At 40.3% G+C, this 18,338-nt stretch overlaps 1 protein-coding gene across 4 annotated transcripts in view; it reads left to right on the top strand.

Moving 5' to 3' along the window:
• The window catches only part of LOC145452439 (uncharacterized), a 116,981-nt gene extending 98,855 nt beyond the window's left edge, over positions 1–18,126 (top strand). Inside the window, exons 2-5 of one of the 4 annotated variants that reach the window (XM_080330626.1) lie at positions 7,660–7,723; positions 9,717–10,937; positions 13,419–13,530; positions 17,040–18,126. In XM_080330626.1, the coding sequence (XP_080186752.1) occupies positions 7,675–7,723; positions 9,717–10,937; positions 13,419–13,530; positions 17,040–17,106 (1,449 nt within the window). In that variant the 5' untranslated portion in view covers positions 7,660–7,674 and the 3' untranslated portion in view covers positions 17,107–18,126. Of the gene's footprint in view, positions 1–7,639; positions 7,724–9,686; positions 10,938–13,418; positions 13,531–17,039 lie in introns of those variants that run through there. The other 3 variants (XM_080330624.1, XM_080330623.1, XM_080330625.1) reach the window with 3 other exon arrangements.
• Positions 18,127–18,338: the final 212 nt, after the last annotated feature.

Here is an 18,338-nt window from a genome sequence, read left to right as displayed (position 1 = left end):
TGATGATCTGTTGATCAGAGTCACATTGCGTCAAAATGCACATGAGCGGAAGCCTCATGAATGAGTAATAACGATTCCCAAGTTGACTCAATTCACCTAACCAAGCATTAGTTTTAAATACCACATAAGCTTTGCAGACCGAACTATTAAGCTTGGCGCAAGTCTAGCGCATAAAGTTGTCGTCAGAAGTCAGGTAAATTATTTCAGCGATTCATTTGCGGATTATGTCCCTAACCATAATGTTGGTGGTGTTATACGCAGTCGCGAGTAATGTTGTGCACATAACTCGGCTCGCCCGACGAAGTTATTAAAAGCACTCAACGAACGATCGAGCTTCGAGCAACAGCGTAGTCGGCGCATATTCCAGCCACAATATATTGCTATTTCCTGTTTTTGAATTGATGATGCCGAATACATTCCGCGTGTCAATTGGCTTAGTGCTAGTGCAGTCTCTGATGCAAGAAGAAAACTATATTGCTAAGCGGCTGTATGCCTACATAATGCTATTCCTTAGTTATCTAGCTTGTACACCGTACGGTAGTGTGTAGTTCATACCACGATTGGTAAGGCTAATCGATATTCGCAGAAATTCGTCTAGCAAAGTTCATTTGTTTTAAGCTGTGACCAAACGATTTACGAGATTATTCGAAACAACTAGGGAAGGTTCGCAAGACAAGACATTCCAAGCATCAGCGCGAACCTTAATGTTACCGAATATGCGGTAGCAGAATGATACTTTCGTTACAGTGTGGAAGAGTAAGGAGCACACAACCATTAAGTGATTTGGATAACTCGATAATTATAGATCTAGATAATTCCAGTTGTCCAACTAGACCAGGGGTGGGCAAACTTTTGAGCTCGCGGGCCGCATTCAACAATTGACTCCGGTCGCGGGCCGCACTATATAGAATTTGGATTATAAACCAAAACCCAGTATAGGTATTTGATTATATAGTGAGGACATGGAGATAATATATACACTTATTTAAAACAAACGAAACATTACTTTGATGATATCGTATATGTACGCGTAAGAAACAGTGGCGAGATTTCATAGGTTGATCTACCTCAATAACAAATTTGTCAAAACTATAGGGATGAAAGTCGGTTGTCCCAATTCTTAGAGCCAGATTGAAATTAAAATCTGTGAGCAGCGATCTGTTCATAGATTTACTAATTCCACTTTTGGTTCAGTTTCAGGACACACAAAGCTGACAGCATCATAACCATGTTATCTTCAAAACGCTTCTACTATTTGCAGATAAAATATAAATACCCTAATTCTACGCATACAGAGAACAAATCTACCTAATACACGCGCGAGTCGTTTTTATAAGCACATCACTAAGATATTGAAAACTGGAGTGGCCAATCTGAAATCACACTTGTGATCCGAATTATGTCAATCTCGTTTAGGATTTCTCTGATATTTAGCAGTTGAAACCTTTCAAACTGCGTGGGCCTTAAGATGGTCGCGCCATAAATTTAACATGAAAAATATTATAGGAAGTATATTTACCTTGGAACAGTGCTTCTCAAACTTTTTAAGACACGCTCTCCCCTTATGATGGTGAAAAATCTCGCGCCCCCCATATCGTCATATCACAAAACGCAACCAGGATGCTAGCAAACCGAACGGATAGTTTGATGGCATTAAAGGTTACGACTGTGGATGCGAGATTTCTAGATACGAAGTTCAGACAAAATATATAGCAACTATTATGAATTGGGTGTAAATCGCGCGTAGCACGAAAACATTTTCAGTTCATTTCAGCTTCGCGTCCCCCTTCCGATGCTTTCACGCCCCCAAGGGGGGTGGGGAAGCCCACCCTAGTTTGAGAACCACTGCCTTAGAATTATGATGGTGAAATATACTAAGAAAAGGTTTACTCAAGTCCCTGCATTAATTCGACTTTTAGTACGCATTGTATTAATATTTTGAATAAGTTTCTTCAGACTCTCGCGGGCCGCACAGAACGGCATTGCACTGGTGTGCAAAGTCCCACTCGTAAAAATCTTTTACCGGCCGTTTGAATATGGTGTTTTCTGAGAAAACTGGTTGCTATCAAAGAAATTCACACTTTCATATTTTGAGATCACATCATATTTAACGCAGAGTGCCCTTTGATGATTACATTAAAGCAGTGATGGGATGACTCGAGTCAACTTTTTCGTATGACTTGACTTGACTCGAGTCACTTTGTAAAAATGACTTGACTTGACTTGACTCGGCGCTTTAGAAATGTAGATTGACTCGTGACTCGGAGCAGAATTTACGAGTCAGTTTCAAGTCATCAAATAAACGGTGTCGAATAAATCACTGTATCTTGATTCTTGTTATGTACGAATTGTTCGCGATACGCTGGTGTGACTTGTAAGAGCAACCAGTCATTCACGGATTGTACGTTTCACTGATACTCCATTGTCCATCACAAATAAATTGAATGCAAACGTAATGATCACAGCTTGCGTTAATGTGCTAGCAATAGATTGATCTAATAGCAACGTATCTCCGTTCCTTAGACGACTCAGTGCATACATTACGCAGTGCTCACCTTAAACAACACTCTTGTATTATTAAAACCAGGGGTCACCAACACGCGGCCCGCGACTTGATTTGAAATTTCGGAAAAAAGCTGAGAAAACCATTTTGAAATGCTGAAATTGGCTACAGTTTCAACATATTATTGTTGTTGTTGTTTCAAATTACGGCTATTCTCCTCTGCCCATCATCACTATTCCTCACTAGCTTTCGCGATGTCAACAGCATTCCATCGAGGCAGAATAACCAACTGATATGAATGGGCTGGGCCTATTGCCTTGACGTGCAATGGCCCAAACACTGCCAAGACCGAAACGTTTGGAAAACGGCATAGGGCAGTGGTTCTTCAACTTCGGGGCGCGCCCCTCTTGTGGGGGGTGTGAAAGCATCTGAAGGGGGTGCGGAGCTGCGGTCAACTGAAAATTTTTTTCGCGCTCCGCACGATTTACATCGATTTCACATTTAGTGTATAGTTCGGAATTCATAGAATAGAATTTTCTCATCAATTAGCAATCATAACCTTCTACGCCATGGAACGATCCGTTAGGATTGCTAGCATTCTGATTGCATTTTGTGATATGACGGTAAGGGGGGAGCGAAATTTCTCAGTATCATAAAGGGGGCGTGTATAAAAAAGTTTGAGAACCCCTGGCTTAGGGCTTCCCCGCAAGGTCAAGCTTAATGTGGAGATGGTCTTACAGCTAGTAACGTATCTCGCTAGCCTCGACATCGATTCCTTAGTCGCTGAAAACCGTTTCCTGGTATCGTACACAGCTCAGAGCTCAAAATAAAATTAGCTTGAGGATAATGATTTTTGTTGTGTTCGTATTCCTTTAATAAAATATTGCTTCTTTTGTGGTCACTGTGCCCATTGTCTATGTTACGTAGCATTGTACTGACGTTGGACTTTTAAACATTGCTGCGTAGTTTATATCGATATTGAATACATGCGGCCCGCGACCGCTACGAAATTTGAAAAGTGGCCCGCGACCCATTTTGAATTGGCGACCCCTGATTTAAACCGAACGAATATAGTTTATATTCTCGCGGATGTGTAGGGGTAGTGTACTGAACCATATAAATTTGTTTCAACTTCTCGATGCTTCGTCGTATTCAATCCACTAGTTCGGGTCTGGCCAACCTTTTCAGCCAAAGGGCCGCATTCTATCCACGAAATATTGCTCGGGCCACTAGCCGCGCCAAGCGCGAACATTTTTCGAAGCTCATAGCTCAATAGTATTGTCACTTGACTATATTGCGGGCCTGCAGTATATCGCTGGGCTCAGTTTGCCAGGACTGGACTATTCAGCGCCTGGACATATCAATTTCGAAAGCTTCGACCAACATGCGTCGATCATTTTGCGCCTAGGTTTCATAGTCGACGGTCTTTCTGCGAGCGCAAACGCTAGGTCGCATATGTTGAACGACACTTTTTGTCTCGTAATCGAGAATAGTTAGACTCAATCTAATACATTAGGCGTTCTTTCATTTTCACAAAGGGGTATCAATATTAAAAGCAAGAAATCGAGTGACGACATTTTGCGCGAAGCGTGTAGAAAATATTTACTTTTGATAAATTTATCGCAAATTATTCTGCTTCATTGCAGTGTACGAAGATCTACCAAAGTGGCTCATGGAAAAGCCAATGCGTCGTAACTGATATTTTAGTCATCACATCTCAAGTGTTGCGGCGAGACTAATCAAATGTTTGGTTGGCCTTGCAAGTTCACAATCTGTGCAATTCATTTTTATAACATTACCAATTTCGGAAATTACCTCGTGGGCCACTCAAAACCTTCTCGCAGGCTACATGTGGCCCGCGGGCCACGGGTTGGTCTGCCCTGCACTAGTTTAACTGACTATTTTATTAGCAGTTCTACACGTGCGTGAGCGATACAACACCACTTTTATATATACTTTACTTCATATTCGTTATTTGATTCAAGATAAATGACCAATTAATCTGTTTTTCTCACAGCTAGCAAAATGTATTGACTTGGAAACATCATTCATACTTCGAAAATTCAATTTGACTTGAATTGTGACTTGACTCGTGACTTATATATATATATCGGCTTTCAATTAAATAAAAGGGCAAAAGAAAACAGGAAACAAATGAATATCAAGATAATCAGTTTTGGGCCCTTATTAAGCGCCTCCAGCGTGGGCGGTCGTGGGCGTCTTCCAGCGATAGCCCGCGTTGCGCTAGCTCGGTCTCTATTGTTGAGCGCCATGTGGTTCTATTCCAGCCACCTCTGCGCCATGGCTCCGTCGGAATGTGGTTGATGATGGCGGCGGCTGGTTGATCGTCTTGATGCCGCACTAGATGACCGATTAAGCGTAGGCCTAAGCGTGACTTGACTTGACTCGAGTCACCTTCGAAAAACGAGTGACTTGACTTGACTCAAGTCACCTTTGAGAATCGATTGACTTGACTTGACTCGAGTCAAAATCCGCAATGACTCGAGATGACTCGTGACTCGGAGGTAGTGACTAGATCCCAACACTGCATTAAAGTAGGAGTCACCAACCTTTTTGAAGCCAAGGGCTAGAGCTGTTGGGTATTGATTAATGCAGCAGGCGACCAGTTACTTCCACCGTTCCGTGTTCCGTTGGATTTCTTAACTTAGTTAGACATTTAGAGCAGTGGGCAGGGTTTCGCTCCTTACCAAGAACAGAAAACTCTCACTCGACGGGACTCACACCAGCATCTCAGGGCTCAGTGTTGTGTTGTCGCACTGCACGCCGAAGCGCCAATCTCCGCGTCGATACTATGGAATATTATGGTATATTGTCTTCAAGCCCCTGCGTGAGCGAAGACGAGCAGCGTCCCGATAAAAAAAACTGCATTCGAATGTTCTCTGGGGTTGACTGACCAATGTTCAACTGTTGTTCATATGACACCCTTCTCCGCTTCGACATCTCTCGTTTGAATATTTGCTAGTGCGACCGCGGGCGACTCATTTGGTTCGCGCGGGTTACCGTTAGCTCTAGTACCATAGCTCGCTAACGAAGCTCTAGTACCATAGCTCGCTAACGACGATATAAGCTTGAATATTTCTACTCTTCCTCTGTTTTAGTGGTAATCTGGCATTAACCCCTAAGAATATAAGAGATTTTACTGTGAATACGGATGTAGTAATTGCTTCATTAATATATAATCGCGATTCGGGTTGCTCTGCAGTCCGGGAATCTTGTGAGTCAGAAGTGATACACCAGTGCGACAACATATATTTAAAGTATATATTTTTAACTGTTATATTATCGGTATAACGGTTTTGCTCTGGCTCATGCTCTCAGAATTTCTTCGCCGGCTGCATGAAATCGTCTGCCGGGCCGGACACGGCACGTATATGTTTGACACCCTGCCCTAAAGTCAAAGTATCAGTTTGATACCAATCGGTGTCGTCCTAGTCGACCCATAAGGCTATCTATCACTCAATCGTTGACGCTAGTAGGGGAGATGTGGTACCGATGGATCAAAAATTGGAAAATGATCGCTGGCCCCAAAATGTTCAGCCGAAAACAGTAGATCTTTTGCTGGCTCTGCACTTTGATACAAGCTCTATCTATCGCGCACATATACATGAATATCCGTCTTTTCAAAAAAAAATTATGGACGTTCAAAATTTGTTGCTCGAACGTATCATCGGTCCCCACCCGGTGGGTCCAATGGCACACGAACCGGGGACCTATGAGACAGATACCTTAAAAAATTCAGGTATGACAACTTTTCTTGCTCAGTATTATAATCTAAGCTACAGCAAGCCAAAGAAGAATGTTTGGTCGCAACCGTCAAATAATACATTAAATATTAACTCAAATGTTGTCATAAAATCACGTTTCGATTTAGGGTCGAACTTATAAATTTGAGGGTACATACATATTTCCCGAAAATCGACAGTGTGATTTCCAAATACCTCGTTATAGCGATAAAACGTCATATGCAATTATTACATAAATATTTTCTGTGCGTAGGCATGTTTCATTTGTTTCATGATTAGTATGCTTGATTATTTTGCTTGATTTGGCTATTGTATCATCGGTCCCCACCCAACGAATTTTATACATGAATCGAAAAAAATTGCACTGAAGGAAGGTACTGAAAAAAATAATAGGTGCCATTATATAGCCTGATACAAGCCCTACACTTCACAATAAAAATGATTGCTGGTTTGTTCATGATGAAGGTTACAAAGAAAAATGTATATGTCGATCTAAATTTAGTTTACACCCCACAAAACAAAAAACATCTGTGAGAGACCCCATAGCTCGCGCACGTCGAATTTTTTTGTATGTGAGGAAAGATTTTGCATGCATGCAATTGTAGACAGGTTCACGAAGTGTAATTATGAAATGATCATAGAGAATTTTCAAAGTATTTTCGGTCCCAGTGATCCATCGGTACCACATCTCCCCTAGCTGATTGCCTACACATGCCTATCAACACGACCAGTTCAGACGACCGAGGTCGACTCCAGATTTCCTACCCAAGTGTTGGAGGTTTATGTAGGCTCCTCCTCGTCATCTAATCCGTGTAAGCGGTGTCTTATAAAAGCCTAGAAGTGGGACGTGCTACAAAGTCGGCAGCTACGGAATAAAAATGAAGAAAATTGACATGGTTTAAATGACCGTAGTAGTGGACAAACACCATGAATACCACAACCAACAACGATCAATTCAGCTGTGCGCCATTGCTGTGCCATATTACCCGATCGTTCTATACCAGGGGTGGGCAAACTACGGCCAAGAAACGTTGTAAAAATATATATCAAATGCGTTACTCAAAATTAAATTACTGTGGGTACTTGATTAAACGTTTTCTTAATATATTTGATATGTTATATTTTTACGATGGTTTTTTTTTTTATTGATGAAGCGGTAGCCCGACCTCGCAGCCACTGCATGTTGAAAGGTTTCAATTGCTAAACATTGCAGATAGTGAAACGTAAATGACTTTATTCGAGCACGCGTGTGATTTTATATTGACGACAAGAGCAAGTTTATTACTTTTAGTGCTGTAATCGGAAAAAACATATTCGCAAGTGTGCTAGATAGATTCATTCCATCTATATGTGTAGAAGTGAAGATTTTTCGTTGCAGCTGCATATACCTATGATTTATAAATTATAATGTTATGTTACATTCCCGTTACCTACCTGACACTGATTTCTTTCTTAGGTGAGTATTATTTATTTGATAATAATGATAAATTACAATATGTAGGCTATATTTATAGTTGTATAAGACATAAATGCCACGTGTGACTGCCATCAAACCCGAAATCTGACTCAGGTTTTGTGGGTGGTAATGCTTTATATGGTATGTTAAACTCGCATAGACTATATCTGCCGGTCATCATCACCAGTAATCGTTATATTATATTCATTAGTCGCCAAATATACCGGTTCTCATTGACAGAGCGTGTTGTAGGCTACAGTTGATCCGGACTCGTATTATGATTGTCTTTTGCCTGACCAGGTGGTCAAAAGTGAGGTGGTGCGGGGTGAGGTGGTCAAAGTAATCAGCATTTGTACTCAACTAGAAACAGGATCAATACGGGAAATTTGTATTCAATTCAAAGTAGAAGTAGCGATACAGAGGCCTTGTTCAACTGTACCAAGTGGAAGAAGGATTAGGCCTATATTTAGAAAATTATCCAGACTGGTAGTTTAAAAAATTAAATTTGATCGAAGGGTTGCAAACTTAAATCAGGCGTGGCTGCTTTCGAAATTGAAATTACAATACCTACCCATCCTTGCAAGGAACGCAAAATCACAAAAGGCGTTACGAATATAGGTGTTGTCATTGAAAACATGTTTCGCTTAGGTGTTATCAGAATTTCACTCATAAAAAAATGATGCAGATACACTGGCGTAGCCAGCGAGGGGCGAAAGGGGCGATCGCCCCCCCCAAATTTTTGGAAAATTTTTCGTAAAATCAATAAATATGGCATTATTTTAGGGCAGATGAATGCAACCTAAAGAATTTATTCGCGCGATTTAGTGTCCATGATCATAACTGTCTTGCTTTCATTATCGGTGTCCCGAAAAAAAATCTTCCGCAAATACCCACAATTGATTTTAGCTGAATTCTTAATTATGAGAATACAACAGTACCAGTAGATACACAAGAGTAACTCGAGGTCGTTGAGTTGATTGAGTTTAGGGTTGTCAGCTCAGTATGGGGATTGGGGACTGTTAGCTCCGACAATTCCCGTTACGGGACACACGAAGACATATAAAGTAGGTTATTACATGCGACTCCGCAAAGTGCGCCCTGAATGCTCGATGACACCACTTCTATCAGCTTTGCCGGTAAATCTGATAATGAAAACGTATTTGCAAAATGCAAGTAACAATATAATGAACAATTTTCATTCTTTAACCAAAAAATTTTCGCGCTTGGCGCGAAAGTATTGACGTCAGAGTTTTCTACAATCACACATCACTTTATATGAGCGGAATATATGCATAAAGATCGCCTCAGATGTTGTGTTAATCATCCAATAAGGGCCCAAGACCATCGTTTTAGCCCATTTTTCCTTATCTTTAGGTGGGAGGGGCTCATTTACGTCATCGAATTTTTCGCCCCCCCCAAATATTTTTTCTGGCTACGCCCTTGAGCAGATATATCACAACAATACTTTCTACTGCACAAAATACAAGGTTTGCGAATTAGTTTTGCTTGCTAAGGAATTCCACAAACATAATCACACGCCTCTGATGAGTCCGAGTTTCTATCGTATGAATGCTGTCAAGCAGTCAAAGGCATCATGAACATTATCTCAATAAAGTTTGCGAATCTTTTTACGTTATTTTGCCAATAAAATGGCGTAATGGTGGAGCGTTCGACTTCTTCATCGGTAGTTAATCTCTCGTCTCCCGGACGTGTCAGTCCAAAGCCCTGATCAGTAAAACTGGTACATGTGGATTCCTCGCTAGGCGCTCAGCATTTTCGAGATCGCATTGTATGTTGATGCAAGATTGGGAAGCCTTACAATGCTGTTTCTGTACCTTCCTTGTCCAGCTCCATAAATAGGTATGCACATATCGTGTGTATGCGTGTAATGAGGCGGTACAGGCTATCTGCCGCAAAACATCAAGGAAAAAATATAAAACGTCATCATATTCCTATTTTGCAGCCATTGCAAACTTCAAGTATGACATTGCAGGGGCCGACGTTCTTGCCGCTGATTTATCGGTCACGACTTCCTCCACGACTACAATCACTGACACACCACCGACCCTCGTAACACAACGGACAACCACTACAATTCAGAACGAAAAAATGGACGATAATACGACTGATTCATCAATGGACGATAGCATTGTTACTTCAACAACTAGTTCTCCAACTATTACTGCTTTAACTCCTACCGGTACCACTACTCCCACGACTAATATTGTAAATAATACCGCTAGTACTACTGGTGTTACTATCATGCCTACAACTATGATGCCGGATACAACTCAAATGGACACTCCAACACCCAACCCGCGCACGACTGCAATACCGGTAGTCAAAACTGTCGCTACGCTACGCTACGCTACAATTCAGAACGAAAAAATGGACGATAATACGACTGATTCATCAATGGACGATAGCATTGTTACTTCAACAACTAGTTCTCCAACTATTACTGCTTTAACTCCTACCGGTACCAATACTCCCACGACTAATATTGTAAATAATACCGCTAGTACTACTGGTGTTACTATCATGCCTACAACTATGATGCCGGATACAACTCAAATGGACACTCCAACACCCAACCCGCGCACGACTGCAATACCGGTAGTCAAAACTGTCGCTACGCTGCGCTACGCTACAATTCATAACGAAAAAATGGACGATAATACGACTGATTCATCAATGGACGATAGCATTGTTACTTCAACAACTAGTTCTCCAACTATTACTGCTTTAACTCCTACCGGTACCACTACTCCCACGACTAATATTGTAAATAATACCGCTAGTACTACTGGTGTTACTATCATGCCTACAACTATGATGCCGGATACAACTCAAATGGACACTCCAACACCCAACCCGCGCACGACTGCAATACCGGTAGTAAAAACTGTCGCTACGCGAAGCGATGATGTCACTTTAGTTGTGTCGACACCGGATGCGACAAGTACATTAATGACAACTGAGAATATTTATGTAGCCGTTACGTCTGCTCTACGGCCAAGCACGAGCAGCTGGACATTGCCCGCCGCAGAAATTGACACGACAACTGATACCGGTAAAGCAACAAGTAGTGCCAAGCATTCGGACGGTGTCACTTCACCAGAAAATAAGAGCCATAATCACGGGCTCACATTTACGAGTCCTACCATTTCGTCGCAGTGGTCGAGCGCTTTATCATCCACAAGTGAAAACGCTGGTGAGTTTAAATGTAAATTCGCAATGTGTATTTACTTTCTAATCGAATAGTGAAGAATAGTAATGAATCATAGACATTGTGGTAATTGGGCGGACGTTATGATTTTGACTGACGTGGTCAAAGTAGTTAGTGATGCTAATCAAGTTATTTTGGCAGATGATCCCCAACATCTATGTGAAGTCCCAAGTTGAAGTCGTAACACCCGTTCTAATCAAATCTGAACTTCTATATACCGCGATATAACCTATAGAAGAGGGGTACTCAATCATCTTTGAGACGAAGGGAAATAATTAATGGTCAGGGCCATATAATACAGCGAACGTATGGCCATGGTCAACTCATTAATCCACGTATTTCCAGAAGTGCTAAGTAACGATGCACTGCTACTTTTAAGCAAAATCGCTTATACTTTGTACTATTTGAATTTTGTAAAGTAGAAAGTAGTGTCATCATGTAATTGCATCACGTTCGGAGCGGAATTGTCATGTCGGTCGGGCCACATCCCGGTGACTGAATATATCTTCGAAAAAGGCACCTATTTGTGATCTCAGTGCTCATTTTACGTCAATTGCTAAGATGCATCTCGCCATTTAGTTAAACCGTTCATATTATGCGACCCCTTGTTCAAAACTATACTTGAAGTAGTTTTGATATCTTTAGAACATCGTTAATTGGTCAGTTCTATACTTGTAGTCGAGTAGAAATTTGTGGTGTGGCTTCTACCTAAGTCGCAGCGCTCACTACTTTGACCACCTCTGAGTAGCTGTAACCCTATTTCGGCCTGATTCCGTGTGAAGTCCGATATTTTCGGGAAGGTTGGCTTCATATTATGTGGTTATTAACGAAGATATCCATGTTTTTCCCGAGAAAAGATGTACAAATAAAGTTGTGCTCGTGCCTAGGGCTGGGCAAAATCGAGTACCAGAGTGATTCGATTCTGAATCACGTAATATGCTTCGAGTCGAGCCTAGTATTCGAGTATCACTCATTATGACGTAATAACAGAATGTAACATGTCAAAGTTTAAATAGGTACCTTTCATGCCACCACAAATAATGTAATGCCTGTTATCCATCACATCAAAGATAGTTCGGTATTTTTTCGACCATACGGGTTTCATTGCACTTTGTGACAGTGTTGGGATCAAGTCACTACCTTCGAGTCACGAGTCATCTCGAGTCATTGCACATTTTGACTCGAGTCAAGTCAAGTCAATCGATTTTCAAAGGTGACTCGAGTCAAGTCAAGTCACTCGTTTTTTGGAGGTGACTCGAGTCAAGTCGAGTCAAGTCAAGTCAAGTCACGAGTCAAGTCAGAATTCAAGTCAGATTGAATTTTCGAAGTATGAGTGATGATGCAAAGTCATTACATTTTGCTAACAGGGTGAAGGACAGAATAATTGGCCATTTATCTTTAATCAAATAACGAATATAAAGTTAAATATATATGTAAAAACGTGTTGTATCGCTCACGCAAACGAAGAACTGCTAATAAAATACCTGAGTACCTGTACAGCTACATACTACAGTCTGTTATCATCAGCCAATATATCGGATCGAATACGAAGCCTCGAGAAGTTGAACAAATTGATATGGTACCCGCATCTACACATCCGGGAGAATAGAAACACATAGACTATATATTCGTTCGATTTAAAATGAAATCATACAAGAGTGTAGGTAAAGGTGAGCTGAGCACTGCGCAATGTAAGCACTGAGCCGTCTAATAAACAACGATACGTTTCTATTTGATTGATCTATTGCTACTACGACAACATCAGCTGTGATCGTTTTGTTTGCGGTCAATTTATTTGTGATGTAACAATGGAGGATCAGTGAAACATGCAATCAGTGAATGACTGGTTGCTCTCACAAGTGAAGTGACACCGACGTATCGCGAACGTATCGGGTGATTTAATCGACACCGTTTATTTAATGACTTGAAATTGACTCGTAAATTTTGCTCCGAGTCACGAGTCAATCCACATTTTTGAAGCACCGAGTCAAGTCAAGTCAAGTCATTTTTGCAAAGTGACTCGAGTCAAGTCAAGTCATACAAAAAATTGACTCGAGTCTGACTCGAGTCAAGTCATGACTCGAGTCATCCCAACACTGCTTTGTGACAATGTTGAGGGATGATCATGACTTCGGAAATATATATTTTCAACTTTGTACTATATGTCCCGTATGCTGCGATACAGCCAGTCAAGGTTTCAAGGCTTCCACAGGGAAAATTGTATCGAAACTATAATTGTCGTTAATAAATTTACGTGCAGTGGCGAGGATCGTATAATTTCAGTACTCGAAAAAATCGACTATTACTACTCGACTCGAATCATTAAAATTATTACTCGATTCAGATTCGAGTACCCGAATAATTGTGCACAGCCCTATACGTGCCCACATTTGAGGTGCACAACGGATATTTTACGGTCTTGTACTTTCAATAAAGTGCAACGTGCTTTCACTTGATATGCAACAGGTGGTAGCGAAAATAATGCGGCTGGCATTAAACAACACGTCTGGTGGATAGTGCTACTGATCGTAATCCTAGTCATCGTTGGAGGACTCATTTGGTGGAAATTCTCGAAGAGGTTAGTGTTGCAGAGACCAATGTACAGTGGAGCTGTTAAAAAAAATTCACTGGCTACTAGATAAAATTTTTAGGTTGCCTAAAAGCGCCGTACGCCAAATTTGACTCCAAATCAATCTGTATAAGCATTTCTATGAGAACAGTAAGTTTAGATGTACTGAATAAAAATTAACTTTAATAAAGTTTTTTTTAATTGCAACTGAGTTGCCTGAAAAAACGACGCAGATAATGGTGAATAAAATTTGGCTTAATTCAAACCAGTGGAAGCGACGTTATTGCAGTAGAAAATTTCGGATTCGAAAAAAACAGTATTTACTGTGGCATTCTTTCCGTATTTATTAAATAACTTCCCACAATAAATACTATCTAAATTGTACAGATGTGATACATCTGTTTTTCCGAGTTGTCAAGTAGATTTTGCATGCATATGCTAACTACTTACTCAAATACCTGTGTTTCTAGACTACTTTCCTTTCTACTTCACAGTTTTTGTGTCGAAACTACTTACTTTTGCACTTTGGAGTCTGGCGAGTAATGAAATTGTGTAATATATACATGCATCACTTTTACTATTGAAATTTACCATGACATGAAGCGAAAGAGTTATTGTGTCACAGTAACTGAATATATTTTTGTAAATTGCACCAATTCGTAGTGCCATTAGTCATTTGGCGTTATGCATCTTACAATTTCATAAGGGACCAGGAGCACCTGTTACATTTGAATGCCAAACTTGATTGAGTTGAGGCATCCCTTTAGTCAGGGCTGTAAAGTTGGCTCACTCCGACTCCTAGCATTTCATTAATACACCGATTCCAACTTCAATTCCCAAATCTTGAAACACACTGACTGCAGCTCGCACTTCAATTTTGACTGAAATAGCGCATGTTTAAGTCAAATGTTTTTCCGTACCTATTAAATATTAACATCAATCATATTGTCATTATCAAACTATATGTTGGCAGACTCGTTATTCTTCATTTTGACATTGCCGAAATTCGGATCGCACTTAAAACCTACGTGATCAATTTTAGATATATTCAATCTATCAAACTATATGTTGGCAGACTCGTTATTCTTCATTTTGACATTGCCGAAATTCGCATCGCACTTAACACCTAAGTGATCAATTTTAGATATATTTAATCTGTTACCATTTTACGTACCTAGGATTCAATAACATTTTAATCGGCATGAGTGACGCAATTTGAATACCGCCGTGTTTTGGTGAACTGCAAAACTGTTGCTTAAATGCAGTAGAAGTGCAGTGATAGCGCTTGTGTGCAGGAACTCTGTTATCCGTTGCTACTTTGGTACTCATCCAAATTCGAATTAGCCTTGTCTGCCAAGTTACGGAGTAAATCGCCGGATATTGGAAGCCTTAGTAATCCGAAATAAGGAGACTCACAGTTGAGTTTAGGGAAGTTCCCTTCACCGCACCATTACTCTCGGCCAAAGATGCGAAATTAGAGCACCCGACTAATTTGATTACGCCTGTTGTCCGAATTACGGCACACTGGTCATTTATAGCCTTAGCGACTTGGGAAAAATGGAAATAGCTTATGAATGACTATTGACTTGTGTGCTGTTTAATCTATAAGAATTATTAGCCTAGGCTTACCATATTTTGGAGATCTAAAAAGAGGACACTCAGAAATTTGAGACTTGCAAAACCGGAGAAGAATTCTCAAAAACCGGTTTTATTTTTCCCACTTTGTGTTCGGTTGACTAAAAAAAAGGTCATCTTTCCGCTCAGAGCTAAAATCACAGTTTTTCACTCCGAAATACCCGCCGAAGCGTCACTTCTGTGCTAATTTGCTCTAAATCTGACCTAAATTTTCAAAAAAGAGGACAAAATCTCAAAAAAGAGGACAAAAGGGCGTCCTCCGAGGTCACTTTCAAAAAAGTCAAAAAAGAGGACGTATGGTAACCCTATAATAGCCGCAAGACCTGATTTTTTTCAGTCAGTGACAGAGCTCGTTCTGCGCAATAAGCAAAATGATGTGAATCGAGATATCTTCCTTTCGGTCAACGAATCTCTGTACCAGCGGTTCTCAACCTTTTTGTGTTCGCGGACTCCTTTTGGGTCGTCACGGACCAACGGACCACCCTTCCCGAAGTCTTAGTTCAAATTTAGCTCAATTATTATCGTACAATCGTCATCTGTCTTGTGCAAATGGTAGCTGTAGACTATAGTAATGAACCGCAACAAGATGACTTTTGAAAATAATATCCTACTATTCATGCAGAAATTGAGTTGACTTTTAGTATTTCAAAGCGAATTTTGCAACTGCATTTCTTGTAATACGTGGTCGTGTCTTGAAAACCTGCGCCTTCGATTTGAAATGAACGAGTGCCCAAAATCCATTTCCACAGAGAGAGTTATTGGCGAATGTAATAATAACGTGTAACGCTTTTGACGACACTTTTGGGTGTGATCGCAACAAATATGGCAGTGAAGTTGACAAACAGACTTTTTTAATGAACATCAGAGGTGGTCAGTAACGAAGTACTTCTACTTTTTGAAGTACTTGAAGTAGATTTTGCCTACTCACACTACTTTTTAAGTAGTTATGATTTTGGACTACTTCTACTTCTACTTGCCAGTTTTCAGTTTTGTAGGCAAAAATAAGCGTAGAATACGTACTTACTTACTTACTTGTGATCCACCACTCCTACTTCTACTTGAGTAGAAATTCCGGCGTTACTTCTACTTCTACTTGAGTAGCGACGGTGACTACTTTGACCACCTCTGATGAACATATAACGTCAAGCTTGGTCATTTCTATCTAGCAGCACATTTTGAAGTCATTATGGAAAATGGTTATGTATGTCACAGGAGAAAATGGATTTTCGTACACATTTCGAAGTCACTGTGATTGACCTTACTAATCCAACTTAATATTTTTTCCACAATCGCCAACAAAACATCTTAGACGGCCAATCTGTTGATGTGAGTTCTGCCAGTGACGCAGCGAAACTGCCTCGTTATTCTCCTAAATTATAAAAGAAATTAGGTTATCAACTATTTTGTAAATTTAGAGGCCTCGCGGGCCCCCTAAAAATGCTTTTCGGACCGCCGGTTGAGAACCACTGCTCTATACCTTATAGCACCACAGCTTTCGAAATTAATCGAAGGTTTTACTCTAGCATTTATATTACGCAACGGAAATCACCAGAGTACTCTTCTGTAAACAGCCAATTTATAGACTGCGAAACTATTCAATTTCGGAAGCAAGTGATTTCTAATGCCGTGATCCAACATGGCACTACAAATGACATGACCGCTAAAAACATGCATATTGCCAAGAATCATACTGAGACGAGATATAAATGTTATATTCGTCTTGACAGCCATGTCAAAACACGGTCTTACGCATCACTGGCAATCAGTATATGTCATAGGTTGACCCGTGCTATACGGAACTAAGTTTGAGCCATCCAAACTCTCCATCACGAATTATAAAACCATTGTACAATGTACATATAATAATATTTGTTGTTTTACAGCCGCAAGAGACAGAAGTTTCATAGTGGACGGTCACTGCCAGTGGCGAGTGACGAAATGAGATTATAGAGGAACGTTCGAACTTCGGGAAAATTTACATGTTGACGTTGAGCACCTCATGACGTTGCGGTCTAGTTTAGTTGAATGCTACGTGTCAGTCTTCTTTTTACTCTGTCTATAGAAATTGACGATTTCGATTTTAAAAGATCGGCCTGGTGTAAAATGAACGATGACGATATATGTCGAAACATTATCAATACCAAATACGCCTTCAACTGATATCAAACTCGTCAAACCTGGATTTTTAGGGTAAAAACGTAAATTTATTCACTTAAAAATGATGAGAACGTTTCCATTCCGTGAATTATGGCTGTTGGGAAGGTTCAATCTCGGGAGGTTTGCCACCGCCTGTACCTAATCTGTGGCGTTTCATCCGTGTTTATTTCTTTATAATATAATATTATTTATCTATCATTTAGATGTGTAATGGGAGAACTAATTGAGTATAGAGCCCGGCCGATTATCGGTTCGCTACATGTTATCAAGTCGACATCACACTCTGAAATAATATCGGTATCGGCCATGAGAGCTAAGAAATATGGGTTATTTTTGTGTGACGTCACAGCATGGTAGTAAGAGTCATTGAACTATAATCTACGACCGATACACTGAGGATATTGATATATTTATTATGGATTACAGGCGGAGGTGGTGAATGTATTCGCCGTTGGCACTCAAGTAGAAGTACCAGTAGCCAATTCCAAAGAAGTAAATAAGGAAGTATTTTAGACCTGGTTTTGACTAAAAACTGAAAGCTGTGTACCAAAAGTAGTTTAAATTATTAACATTTCAGTAATTAACACGAGTGGGAAAACCCATTTGAGTACTCTGAATAAATATTCGTTGCTGACCACATCTGGTTACAGGCCATGATTTTTCAATATCGGGTGCAAGTTACCAGTTTTATCTCTATCGGCTCCAAAATCATGTCTCGGTCAGGATCCAGTGCGTACATGCCAATGTCTTTTACGCACAGCAGATTTGATTTTGGATTTTGATTCGTGCGAATACACACGCCATTAAACGGAACTTGCATCGGATAGATCGATAAAATTGTAGTCGCAATGATATTCTCTACAAACTGAAAATTTGAGGTGAATGAATTTCTATCATTAACACATTTGAAGAGCTTCATGGAGGTACAGAACTTCAATATATAATTGAATAGTATATTCATATTGAAATAGACCCGAATATTTTCGGCTGACACTCGTCAGGGGTAATCCGCAGCAACTATTCGA

Source organism: Botryllus schlosseri, chromosome 12, assembly GCF_051294905.1.
Source record: "Botryllus schlosseri isolate E-star chromosome 12, Bs_hap1, whole genome shotgun sequence".
NCBI classification, from domain to species: domain Eukaryota; kingdom Metazoa; phylum Chordata; class Ascidiacea; order Stolidobranchia; family Styelidae; genus Botryllus; species Botryllus schlosseri.
This window is presented reverse-complemented; position numbering and strand designations above follow the sequence as displayed.